General features: G+C 33.2%; 1 protein-coding gene across 1 annotated transcript in view; it reads left to right on the top strand.

Moving 5' to 3' along the window:
- The window catches only part of XPO1 (exportin 1), a 46,490-nt gene extending 33,889 nt beyond the window's left edge, over window positions 1-12,601 (top strand). Inside the window, exons 11-25 of the mRNA XM_077134330.1 lie at window positions 1,003-1,161; window positions 2,356-2,553; window positions 2,985-3,123; window positions 3,301-3,482; window positions 3,565-3,721; window positions 3,801-3,964; window positions 4,223-4,357; window positions 4,688-4,871; window positions 5,035-5,141; window positions 7,961-8,155; window positions 8,994-9,162; window positions 9,815-9,949; window positions 10,033-10,192; window positions 10,276-10,372; window positions 11,564-12,601. Of these exons, the coding sequence (XP_076990445.1) occupies window positions 1,003-1,161; window positions 2,356-2,553; window positions 2,985-3,123; window positions 3,301-3,482; window positions 3,565-3,721; window positions 3,801-3,964; window positions 4,223-4,357; window positions 4,688-4,871; window positions 5,035-5,141; window positions 7,961-8,155; window positions 8,994-9,162; window positions 9,815-9,949; window positions 10,033-10,192; window positions 10,276-10,372; window positions 11,564-11,710 (2,328 nt within the window). The 3' untranslated portion in view covers window positions 11,711-12,601. The remainder of the gene's footprint in view (window positions 1-1,002; window positions 1,162-2,355; window positions 2,554-2,984; window positions 3,124-3,300; window positions 3,483-3,564; window positions 3,722-3,800; window positions 3,965-4,222; window positions 4,358-4,687; window positions 4,872-5,034; window positions 5,142-7,960; window positions 8,156-8,993; window positions 9,163-9,814; window positions 9,950-10,032; window positions 10,193-10,275; window positions 10,373-11,563) is intronic.
- Window positions 12,602-13,365: the final 764 nt, after the last annotated feature.

Genomic DNA, 13,365 nt, shown 5'->3' with positions numbered 1-13,365 from the left:
ATGTTGGGTTACGGTTGAACTATCTTTGTATGTTTTATTACATAAACTCGGTAAATGAGAAATTAGGAGCTTTCTGGAGATATTTTGAAATTTTTAGGAGTACCATGGTGTGACTTATTTCTACAGATTTTATAAGCTTAGTCTTTTCATAACTTGGCCAAACAAGGGGAAACCTGGGATCTAATACTAACTCTGTTACTCACCTTCACCTTGTCTCTTAAGTGAAGCAATTGTTTTCAGCCCTAATGTACTGGTTTTGTTCTCTAAAACGGGTAGGATTTATTTCAAACAGATTTGTGGACATACTGCTTTGAATAAAAACTGTTGTAAGTCATACCATCGGTATTAATCTTTTTAATAAAACCATATTGTTGGAATAAGCTACTTAGAAGAGAGACACTTCAGGGACTCACTTGGTTTATTTTGAGGAAATTGAGAAATTGAGGTCTAGAGTTTTAGTGACTTATCTCTAAATTACACCAACTGCTTCATATCAGTGACATATTTTGGTTGGGTATATATACAGTGATCCAAAATGTAATGTCATAGTTCTAATTTACTGTATATGATTGTTGCTGTGTGAATTTTTCTGTTTTTAATGATACCAACACAGGGACAGATCTGATATAGGGAAGTTCAAAGGATGTAATAAAGACAGAAAGTGTTACTTTACCATCCGCAACATTTTTTGAAAATTAAAAAAAAAAAAAGAATTTAGGTCCCAAAGATTCAAGAATAGGTGATGTGTGTAGTAGACCAAGGAATTCAGTGAAGAATAAACTGTTGTACTCTGTATGGTTTAATATTAGTAAAAGGATGATGTTTTTGTTTTTTTTTTTTGTATGTGCAGGCACCAGGAATCAAACCTGGGTCTCCTGCATGGCAGGCGAGCATAGTGCCTGCAGAGCTACTGTGGCCTGCCACAAGAATGATGGCATTTTAGGACTTACTAGTTATTTTTTATAAAATGACAGGCTAATGGTCTCCTTTTAAATTTGGCAGATGCTTCCCTTAAATACTAATATTCGACTTGCATACTCAAATGGAAAAGATGATGAACAGAACTTTATTCAAAATCTCAGTTTGTTTCTCTGCACCTTTCTTAAAGAACATGGTCAACTTATAGAAAAAAGATTACATCTCAGGGAAACTCTGATGGAGGTAGGATTTGGAAATTTTGACTTCTTAAGTTGTTTTCTACATAATATAAACAACTCCTAAAAAAAAGTGTTTCATCTTCCAAAATGTCTTTTCAGATTTCTTATCTGTGTATATTATAAATACATGTTAATTCTGAATTACTGCTACAAGAAGAGTTCCCTGATTTTGTGTTTTACCTAATTCCAAGGCCTATAATTCATAGTGAAAATTGAAATCTAAGGGATATTGTCCCATATGTATTACAAGATTGGTGTATATGCTGTGGTATGATGCCTCTTGGCTAAGATGAAAGTGGCACATTGGAGAGACAGTTTTATTTCAGAACATACATATACCACTTCCTTAAATGGAGCACTGTCTTACATAGTGCCATTATATGATTGTAGTGATTCTGTTTCACCAGTTTAAAATAGGATGTGACTCAAAAATGACAGATTTTCCCCATCACATATTACACTAGTCATCTCCAAGACAGAAAAACTGAAGACCTTTTTGAAAATGTAGGTGTAATTTATATAACATAAAATTATCTATCTTAAAGTGTATAATTCAGTGGGATTTTATTCACAGTTGTATAACTATTGCTTCTATCTAGTTACAAAACATTTTCATTACAAAACATTTCATTCAAAAGCTGACCCTTTACCTGTTAACCCTTCTCCCAGTCCTGGAAACCACTAGTCTGCTTTATGTCTCTATGGATTTACCTATTCTGGATTTCATGTAACTGGAATCCCTTACTGCGTGACCTTTTGTATCAGGCTAACTTTAGTGTAATGTTTTCAAGGTTTATCCACATTGTAATGAAATTCCTTTTTATGGTTGAATAATTTCCCTTATAGTTAAACCATGTTTTGTTTATCCATTTTTCTGTCAGAGGACACTTGGGGAAGACTATCTTTTGGCATAAAATGACAAAAGGTCTTTTAAACTCCGCACCTTTATAAGAGACTATATTTAAAATGTATTGATCAACAACTATGGAATAGATTTGTAGGTGCTCCGGGGCATGTCAAAGGAATGCACAATTTGGTCTTAGAAAATATACAGTCTGCTGTATAAATAATCTCAGAGTTGTGCAAAATAAAGCATGTATTTCTGTTTCCCATTAAAGTAGCAAGTGAAAGGGATTTGAGGTTGATTAATAATGTCTGAGGATTATCATAATAGTTTTGGTATTATATATATATGTAGGCCCTTCACTACATGTTGTTGGTATCAGAAGTGGAAGAAACTGAAATCTTTAAAATTTGTCTTGAGTACTGGAATCATTTGGCAGCTGAACTCTATAGAGAGAGCCCGTTTTCTACATCTGCCTCTCCATTGCTATCTGGAAGTCAACATTTTGATGTTCCTCCTAGGAGACAGCTCTATTTGCCTGTGTTATCCAAGGTAACATTACAATGGATGGTTGAGTGCTCTTCCTGTTCCTTACTGTGTGCTTTTGTGTGCTAAATGCAAATACTTTTATTTTCTTGCTAATTTGTTCGATTTGTTAGTTAAGAGAATCCAACAACTTCAATATGAAGGTTGAAAACTAGAAAATGAAGGGTTGTTTTTTGAGCAGTAGTGCAAAAAATATAGTCCTCATTCTAGCAACAGGATCTAGGAAATTGTATTCTGCATGATTCATGTTAAATAAAGTTGAAAAGACAGTTACTTTTTAAGTATATTTGTATTTTGTAATTCTTGTGATAACATTTTGTTTGCTCTGGTGATGTTGAGTGTATAACTTATGTTTTGTTTGTTTTCCTTTCTAAATGTGATGTGGGTTGCTTTCAGAGTTTTCTGATACGTTTCTTGATTGGTTTATTGTTGAATAGGTCCGTTTATTGATGGTTAGTCGTATGGCTAAACCTGAGGAAGTATTGGTTGTAGAAAATGATCAAGGAGAAGTTGTAAGAGAATTCATGAAGGATACAGATTCCATAAATTTGTATAAGAATATGAGAGAAACATTAGGTAAGTAATAAAATTATTAACTTATACTTTTAGGGGGGTGGTAAATAGTTTTTAGGAAAAGGGACATATTTAATTTCTGAATCTGAATAGCATGTCTATTAATGTGCTGTAGTTTCGTGGTAAAAATCTTTTTTCCTCATCGCTTGAAACATCTGAGACTTTTTTCCTCCTTTGTAGTTTATCTTACTCATCTGGATTATGTAGATACAGAAAGAATAATGACTGAGAAGCTTCACAATCAAGTGAATGGTACAGAGTGGTCATGGAAAAATTTGAATACATTGTGTTGGGCAATAGGTTCCATTAGTGGAGCAATGCATGAAGAGGATGAAAAAAGATTTCTTGTTACCGTTATAAAGGTATGCATGGTACGTCTAAATCAGAACCTTTAAATAAGTGTATCTCATTACTATAAATCATCTATATTTGTCTATCTTTCAGGATCTATTAGGATTATGTGAACAGAAAAGAGGCAAAGATAATAAAGCTATCATTGCATCAAATATCATGTACATAGTTGGTCAATATCCAAGATTTTTGAGAGCTCACTGGAAATTTTTGAAGACTGTGGTTAATAAGCTATTTGAATTCATGCATGGTAAATCTCTACACTTAATATATTTATTTTGATGACTGTTTTTGTTGAACAAAATAGATGAGTGTTTTTCTTTTGCTAGAGACCCATGATGGAGTCCAGGATATGGCTTGTGATACTTTCATTAAAATTGCTCAGAAATGCCGCAGACATTTTGTTCAGGTTCAGGTTGGAGAAGTAATGCCTTTTATTGATGAGATTTTGAACAACATTAACACTATAATTTGTGATCTTCAGCCTCAACAGGTATGTAAAACACTAAGCCTAGTTTTAGAAAGTAACCACTGATTTAATCAGAATTCTTGATGGGAATATGAAGAGAGTCACTACTAGATTGAGTCGAAAAAACTGGGAATTTTTTAGGCTATTATTGTCCTACCAAATCGAAATTATTCTTAACAATTAAGAAATTAATTTCAGCAATGTAAATTGACTTGTAGTTTCTTTTTAAAATTGTTATTGAGATGGATAAAAGTATGAGTAAAATGTCTGTTGTTTAAATAGGTTCATACATTTTATGAAGCTGTGGGGTACATGATCGGTGCACAAACAGACCAGACAGTACAGGAACATTTGATAGAAAAATACATGCTACTTCCTAATCAAGTGTGGGACAGTATAATCCAGCAGGCTACCAAGGTAAGTTTTATTAATCTTCATTTAAAATTTTAATGGGATTGAAGACAGCAGTGAGATTATTTTTTAAAGGACTGAACTCAGAATTTGATATATGTATTTGCCTGATCAAGTGATTTTACACATAAAAATTTTTATGTAGTATATTTTCTGTTTAGATGGGCATTGAAAATAATTCATTGTATTATTAGGATAGGCATATATTAATAATAACCTGTTTTTACCATTTAGGTTTATAAACAGGATAGGAGTTTTTTACAAAGGAAGGTAGTGTTTTTGCTTTAGTAATTACATGGACAGTTCTCTTTTATTTGGTATTTGTTTTCTTTGTAGAATGTGGATATACTTAAAGATCCTGAAACAGTCAAGCAACTTGGTAGCATATTGAAAACAAATGTGAGAGCTTGCAAAGCTGTTGGCCACCCCTTTGTAATTCAACTTGGAAGAATTTATTTAGATATGCTTAATGTATACAAGTGCCTCAGCGAAAATATTTCAGCAGCTATCCAAGCTAATGGTAGGATGTTCTCATTTCTTATCAAATGATGTAGATGGCACACCAGTTCTCCCCTCACTGCCTGAATTCAAGCATTTAGTATTCAGCAGCATCTGAAGCACCTATCTCTATCATTGTAGAATTTTAAATGTCAAATTAAATCTCATGTGATTCTGTTTCTCAGGTGAGATGGTTACAAAGCAACCGCTGATTAGAAGTATGCGAACAGTAAAAAGGGAAACCTTAAAGTTAATATCTGGATGGGTTAGCCGGTCCAATGATCCACAGATGGTAAGTAAGAGAGTTCTAATTTTTTGTTTTTTAATTTGATGCTGAATTATCTGGAATATACTTTCTCTATAGCTAATTTAAAGATAATATGCTTTCATGTGAGATTATTTTATAGCATTCAATTTATGGGAGTCATGAAGCACTTGAAAATACTAATCATCATCTAACATCTTCCAGAGAAGTTGCTTTTTAGTCAGTGATAGGAAATGTGGGAGGATGTGGCTAAGAAGATTGGTCATCTTTATTTTGTATAGATAATTTTAGGTGCTTCCAGATGTCATTTTGTCTTGCTGCTGCATAATACTCCATTGTATTTTGTTTATCCACTCATCTGTTGTTGGGCACTTGGATTGCTTCATTCTTTTAGCAATCAAGAGCCTTGTTGAAGATAATTAACCGTAAATCTGGTAGTCAATCTCCACACTCTTGATTTGGTCCCATTGATCAGTACTTCTTTGTGCCAATACCATGTGTTTTGACAACTGTGGCTTTGTAATAAGCTTTAAAATCAGAAAGTGTTAATCCTCCTGCTTCACTCTTTTTTTTATTGAATTAGTTTTACATGTTAGGTATTATTGAACATCTTCTCTTGAGCCTTTGTGCTGTAAAAAATCATATATTGTTACAATTGCTTGGAATAGCGGTTGACACATGTACTGTTTACTTTCTTTATTTTGAATTTTCAATATTCCCTTGTTCAGGAAGTACATATTTATTGTGAAAAATAACGTATATACAAAAAAGCAATAAATTTTATAGTATACCACAACAAAAATTAGTTGTAGAACAGATTTCAGAGTTTGGTATGGGTTACAATTCCACAATTTTAGGTTTTTACTTCTAGCATGCTCCAAGACACTGGAAACTGAAAGAGATATCAATATAATGATTCAGCAGTCATACTCGTTTATTAAAGCGTGCCTTTGCTGTATAACTACAGGGTCTCTTGATTTTTCTCCCAATCTTCAGGGATATTTGGGCTATGCCCATTCTAACTTTTTCATGTTGGAACAGGCTATCTATAATACAGATAAGGAAATGGAACTAGTTGGTGTTGTAGAGAGGCTGGCCTCTCTGGGTTTCAGGACTTATTTGCCCTAAGAACCTATCTGGAGGTTGTAGGTTTCTGGAAAGTAGTCATAATGCGTGCAACCTTTGTATAATCTCAGATAAGTCCCTAGGTATTCGTTAAGGATTGGCAGGAGTGGCTTTGGTTTGGTATTTGGCATAGATAACAGTGTTTAACAGAACTTTACATAAGAGTAGCCTCTAGAATAGCCTCTTAACTCTCTCAGCCACTGATACCTTATTTGTTACACTTCTTTTCTCCCTCTTGATCAGGATGGCATTGTTGGTCCATGGTGCCAGGAAGACTTTCACCCTGGATGTAATGTCCCATATGGCGTGGGGCGAGAGGGTAGTGATTTCAGAGTTGGGCTTAGAGAGAGGCTTCATCTGAGCAACCAAAGAGGTCCTCTATAAGTAACTCTTAGGCATGTATAGGTAGGCTAAGCTTCTCCACTACATTAATAAGCTCCACAAGAGCAAGTGTGTTGACTAGGGAGTCCCTAATTTTTGACACAGTATTAAGGAAATATTTTTGAGGAAACTTGTTCAGTACAAGTGTTAAGATAGCTGTATTAGCTATGGTTCGCTAGAGAAACGGTCAATAGGAAATATCCTTAAATATAAGATTTATAGAAGTGTTATGTATTCGGGGCTGAACTTGATGTTTGAAAGTACCAAGTAGTTTGAATTGAAAAAATTGTGGAGATACTAATTTAAAGTAGCTTGGGCAAATTTCAGGAACATCAGTGGGAGTGATACAAAGAAGGTTATTATGTTATACAAATTCAGATTTATGTGGAAAGTTAGTATATCAAATTCAAAGATAACCTGCAAGGTTTAGGATATAGGGAAAGAATGATGTCAGTTGAATAGTGTCAAGAGTAGAAATGAGAATCTATTCTAATTTTTTACTCATCTTTCAAATACTCATAAACTTGTTTAGTAGGCCACCAATGATACTAGTAATCTTAAATCAGATGAAACATAGTTTATCACAAGTCAAAAAATCAGAATATCCCAAGGCCTACTGAAAACATGAAGGTTATTTCCATAGTAGAACTGCTTAATTTTAGGATTACAGAACCACAGTCTTTTCTGCATAGCTCTAGTTCCTTTTATAGAATAGGTGATTATTTTTATTTCTGTTTATTAATATTTTTACCAATGAGTAGTTTTGGGTTCATGTTGACATTATCCATTTAAGACTGATACGACTGTGGTTAGAAAGGCTTTTCTTTGCTTTTAGATCATACATCCCCCAAATTTACTGTACTCCTGGAATCCTGCTGCCTTTAATTTTGGGCCTCAAATTCCTTTTCTGTGAGAGTATATTTGAAATACATAGCTCTCTCTGACCTGTTGTATGATTTCTGGTTTCTTTTACACGAAATTATTAAAAAGCAATTTTTTTTTTTTTTTTTTTTTTTTTTTAAAGGAAAGACAGAGAGAAGGAAGGAAGGATAGAAGGAAGAAAGGGAAACATCTTTAAACATTTTCTTGTTTTATTGTATTTTGTTTCTCTTTGTTTTTGTTACATGGGCTGGGGCCGGGAATCGAACCGAGGTCCTCCGGCATAGCAGGCAAGCACTTTGCCCGCTGAGCCACCGCGGCCCGCCCTAAAAAGCAATTTTGAGGTGGGAAAACCTAAGTACAGGATTATTCCCATTTCCACAGATGATCAACCTAAATCATACAGGTAACAGTGAATAAGTTAATTAGCTTAAAACTTAAATTTGTATTTTTTTCAACAGGTAGCTGAAAATTTTGTTCCTCCTCTGTTGGATGCAGTTCTCATTGATTATCAGAGAAATGTCCCAGCTGCTAGAGAACCAGAAGTGCTTAGTACCATGGCTATCATTGTCAATAAGTTAGGAGGACATATAACAGCTGAAATACCTCAAATATTTGATGCTGTTTTTGAATGCACATTAAATATGATAAATAAGGTTTGTGATTTATGTTTCACTTACGTAATGGGAAGTTTTGCGGTATATCTTCATAACTTCTTAAAGTTTAAATGATATTTATAAATATAGCTTAGCTTTATTTCCTTAGAGTTAAATATTTGAACTTGTAGATCAGGGAAATTCTTAATCAGTTTTTAAGTAATTTACTACAAAGAATCCTCACAGCAAAAAGAATTTATTTGTAGGAGAGATTGTAATATTTATTCAGGGAACACCTAGCATTTATTGAAAACTTGCTGCTTTGGGCATTGTAAGAACTTGGTTGTATTGTTTAAATAAATGAATAGCTACCTCTACAGTTTTATGGTTGTGAATATATTGTATACAGACATGAGAAACCAAGAAGAACAAAATCAAAGAAGGAAAAATGCAGATGTGAAATGTACAAATTTACACAATGGTTAATATTTTGGCTAATTATTTTTCCAGTCTTTGTTAGTTTCACAATCCAAAGAATAATAGTAATCTCATACTACCAAAAAACTCTAAATAGTTCCTCAATAAGTTTTTAAGAGTTCATGAATAAAAGATTAGGTTAAATTTGTCATGGTAAAAATATGGGTCTTGATCTTTGGTTTATTCTCAAATTTAATTTTTATATGCCAAATCATTTTACTATCCTCTTACTATTTAGTGAGCTTTACCTTCAGTTTGGTAATTCATATGTGTAGTAGTTTCATGTCCTGTGAGAGGTGAATTATATTTTCTTTAGGTTTACCTTTCAATGAACATTCCATTCACAATCCCAAACGTTTACCTTCCGTTTGACTGAGTTAAAGCATTGAAACTCGGTTTTGTTCCCACCACCTATTTCTAGGACTTTGAAGAATATCCTGAACACAGAACAAACTTTTTCTTACTACTTCAGGCTGTCAATTCTCATTGTTTCCCAGCATTCTTGGCTATTCCACCTGCACAGTTCAAACTTGTTTTGGATTCCATTATTTGGGCTTTCAAGCATACTATGAGGAATGTTGCAGATACAGGTAAAGTGGATATATGGAAACATTATCCTTTTATTCATATGCCTACCAACCCAAAAACTACATATAGGAACAAAGATATAGATAGATGTATATTGTAGATTGCTAGGCATCACTTCACTTGTTTTCATAATTTTGAGTGCCTAAATAGCATATACAGTATGGAGCCAATCTACTAGTTTCATCCATGGTTAGGATGCTATTGAGCTTGGGAATAGAGCTACATTTTAAGGTAATCACTTCAGAGACTTATTGGTTCTGCGTCCTCATTAATAATTTGAAGTGTTCTCTTATACGCTTTTCCTCTGCAATAGTAAGGGTCAACTAAGGATAGGGGATTTTTGTTTTTTTTTTAAATAATTGGTTTATGTGATAAGAACATCTACTTAGTTGCGCTATGCTGTTTTGAGAGGGAATCAACTAAACCTTCAGTAATAATGGGAAGTTGGTAATGGTCATTATTTAGATGATAAGTCTGTAAGTAAGCAGGCATTCTTTCTATTTGAAGTCCATTTTACTAATTTAAGATAATAGGCGAGTGATTGTTCATCATTAAAAAGGGAGAACAGGCTTTGAATTAGAATAGTTCATGAGCTAAAATGCTATATAAATGTTAAGTCTATAATAATTTATATTGGTGTTCTATTTCTTTTAGGCTTACAGATACTTTTTACACTCTTACAAAATGTTGCCCAAGAAGAAGCTGCAGCTCAGAGTTTCTATCAAACGTATTTTTGTGACATTCTTCAGCACATCTTTTCTGTTGTGACAGACACCTCACATACTGCTGGTTAGAACTTTAAAGCCATAAAAATGTTATATGTTTTAATTATTATTACATCTTGTAGTTAATGATTTTCCTTTTATCAACAGGTTTAACAATGCATGCATCAATTCTCGCATATATGTTTAATTTGGTAGAAGAAGGAAAAATCAGTACACCGTTAAATCCTGGAAATCCAGTCAACAACCAAATGTTTATTCAGGAATATGTGGCTAATCTCCTTAAATCTGCATTCCCTCATCTGCAAGAGTGAATATTTTTTTTAATCAAATTTTCTTCAGTTATTTTGTTTGTTTTAAGTGATTATTAAATCATTGTATTTTGATTTGTAGTGCTCAAGTTAAGCTCTTTGTGACAGGGCTTTTCAGCCTAAATCAGGATATTCCTGCATTCAAGGAACATCTTAGGGATTTCCTAGTACAAATAAAGGTATGTATTTGTAATTACAGAAATATTAAAAGTAAATCTGATCTTTTAACTGTTGTATCATATGGAATTAATCATTATGATTTGTAATGCAAAATCTGTGGGATTTTTATAGTATACAGTCTCACTACCCAAAGCATCTGAGAGTGATTACATAATGAAAAACTATAAATCAGGGCTAAGAAAAAGTTAGCTTTGAAAAGTTGTTTTTGGAAACACTATTATTAATATAATTCATTTTAAATCATCTAAATATCTAGTGTCAAATTGGTGGTTAAATCCCGCAGACATTTTTAAGAAATGTAATGGGGGTAAGGAAACAAATGGGCAGTTTCTTTTAGGATTTTATGTCCATTTTAAGAAAGTGAGGAATCCATTGGGAACCTGAGAGCTAGGAGATAGAAACTTATTTTTTTATAGCTGTTATATAATGCTTCCTTTAGTCTGATTTGTAGGAAAAAGTATTTTTGTTGTTTTAAAGAAATCATTTTATTTTATAGACATGTACAAGTTTCATAGAACTGAGTAGTTTGTAAATGATATTAACTGTGACTGTTAAATAAAAAATCTATCACATTAGATCTTGGAAAACTAAGCCTTCAAAATATATTCCTCCAGGGCCACGGTGGCTCAGCAGGCAAGAATGCTCGCTTGCCATGCCAGAGGACCCAGGTTCAATTCCTGGTGCCTGCCCATATTAAAAAAAATTTTTTTTTTAAATGTATTCCTCCAGTAAATAATTCTTTTATGGTGAAAACATTAGCTAAGTGTATAAAAATTAATTCATAGACCCAGAATACAAAAAATATGAAAATGAAATCCACCTATGTAGGTGATGATGATACAACTATACGTGATTTAATTAGATCTTTCTAAATATCTTCATTTATGAAGTATGTATTTATATATATACATTTTATATATATGTATATATTTATGAAGTATATATTATATGTGGGGTGACACTGCCTATGTCTCTTTTGTGACTTATTTTTCCTTTACACCAACAACTCTGGAATTTAATTCAACTACATTTTATTATACTAATATACTGAAATTGAAAACCTAACCATTTGATTGAAGTGTATATTCCTTGTAATGTGTGGAAAAGTTGCTTTTTTTGGTTTTTTCCCGAGACAAGTCATTTTCCCAAGCTGAAATTGACTATGATGTTTCAACTATTTGTTTTCGCAGGAGTTTGCAGGTGAAGATACATCTGATCTGTTTTTGGAAGAACGAGAAACAGCCCTTCGACAGGCTCAAGAAGAGAAACATAAACTTCAAATGTCTGTCCCTGGCATCCTTAATCCACATGAAATTCCAGAAGAAATGTGTGATTAAAATCAAAAGTCATGCTGTTTTTTTCTCTGTACAATTCTTGTGGCAGAAGAAAACAGCATATGGATATTTGTCGACCAAAATGATGCCAATTTGTAAATTAAAATGTCACCTAGTGGCCCTTTTTCTTATGTGTTTTTTGTATACAAAATTTTTCTGTGAAATTATCCTTCCATTGTTTAAGCTTTTGTTTGGGTCATCTTTATTTAGTTTGCATGAAGTTGAAAATTAAGGCATTTTTTAAATTTTACTTCATGCCCATTTTGTGGCTGGGATGGGGGGAGGAGACAAACTTAATTTGAGCATATACTTGTAAATTCTATTGCAAAATTATACAATTTTTCATGTAAACAATACCAATTTTTAATTAGGGAGCATTTTCTTCTAGCCTGTAGAAGTCTAGAAGAAAAGGTAATGAGTAAAACAAATTGCGTTGTTAAAAGGATTATAGTGCTGCACCGTCTGAAGTTAGCACCTCTTGAACTGAATCGTTTGTCTAGACTACATGTATTTCAAGTCTGTATGGCAGGTTTGCAGCAAGATCATGTGCATATCATCCCATTGTAAAGCAACTTCAAAAAATATGGGAACACAGTTAGTTATTTTTACACAGTTCTTTTTGTTTTTGTGTGTGTGTGCTGTCGCTTGTCGACAACAGCTTTTTGTTTTCCTCAATGAGGAGTGTTGCTCATTTGTGAGCCTTCATTAACTCGAAGTGAAATGGTTAAAAATATTTATCCTGTTAGAATAGGCTGCATCTTTTTAACAACTCATTAAAAAAACAAACAAAACAAAACTCTGGCTTTTGAGATGACTTATACTAATTTACATTGTTTACCAAGCTGTAGTGCTTTAAGAACACTACTTAAGCAAAATAAACTTGGTTTACATTAATTTTCCCTTTATTGACTCACAGTTATTCCTACATTAATGAATGTGGTTATTTGTGTTTAAGCATCAGTTAGCATTAAATCAAGTCTGATACCTGTTGATTTAGAAATAAGATTTCTAAGCTTATTGAGGAATAATATAGGCAGCAATTGTGTAAAATGAATATGCTTCTGAGATAACTTCTGCTCCCAAGAAACAAATGTCTTTTGTGAGTTTTACCTTGATTTGGAAATAGAGATCATTTTTTTCTAATAGGTGTTAAGCCAATTGTGCTTTAGCCATTGTTATTATAAATGAGTGTAATCCTACCTAAGATAATTTTTTTCTAGAACAGCAAATGGAAAGAATTTGAATGCTTTCAAAGAAAGAAGTATTGGAAGTCGGGTCTTTGCTTCTCAGAGGCCTTGGTTAGACCACTAATATATTTACAATTTCAGATAACATTTGAGCTTGTTAGTTTATTATTGTTCTCTCCCTAACAGTCTTTTAGAGAGTTTTTCTTGGATTGTCCCCATAATTCAGCTGAGGGTTTAAGTCCAGGTTGTTAATTCTGTTTGAATTGGCTGTAAAGTCTAAATTGTTAGCTAAGAATAGCTGTCAATTTCTATTGAGGGCAATATATAGTATTATTAACCCTGCTCAGAGCTCTTGAAGTGTTTTGAATCTTGCATGAAATCAAGCTTTGGCTTGGGACCAACTGTGTGGTCTACTGTCAATTAGAAATGGTTGGCAGCTTGGGGCTCAATTGCCAAAAGTAAGTTTTCACC

This window comes from Tamandua tetradactyla, chromosome 17, assembly GCF_023851605.1.
Source record: "Tamandua tetradactyla isolate mTamTet1 chromosome 17, mTamTet1.pri, whole genome shotgun sequence".
Lineage (NCBI taxonomy): Eukaryota > Metazoa > Chordata > Mammalia > Pilosa > Myrmecophagidae > Tamandua > Tamandua tetradactyla.
Note: the sequence above shows the minus strand (reverse complement) of the source record. Positions and strands in the feature narration are given on the sequence as shown.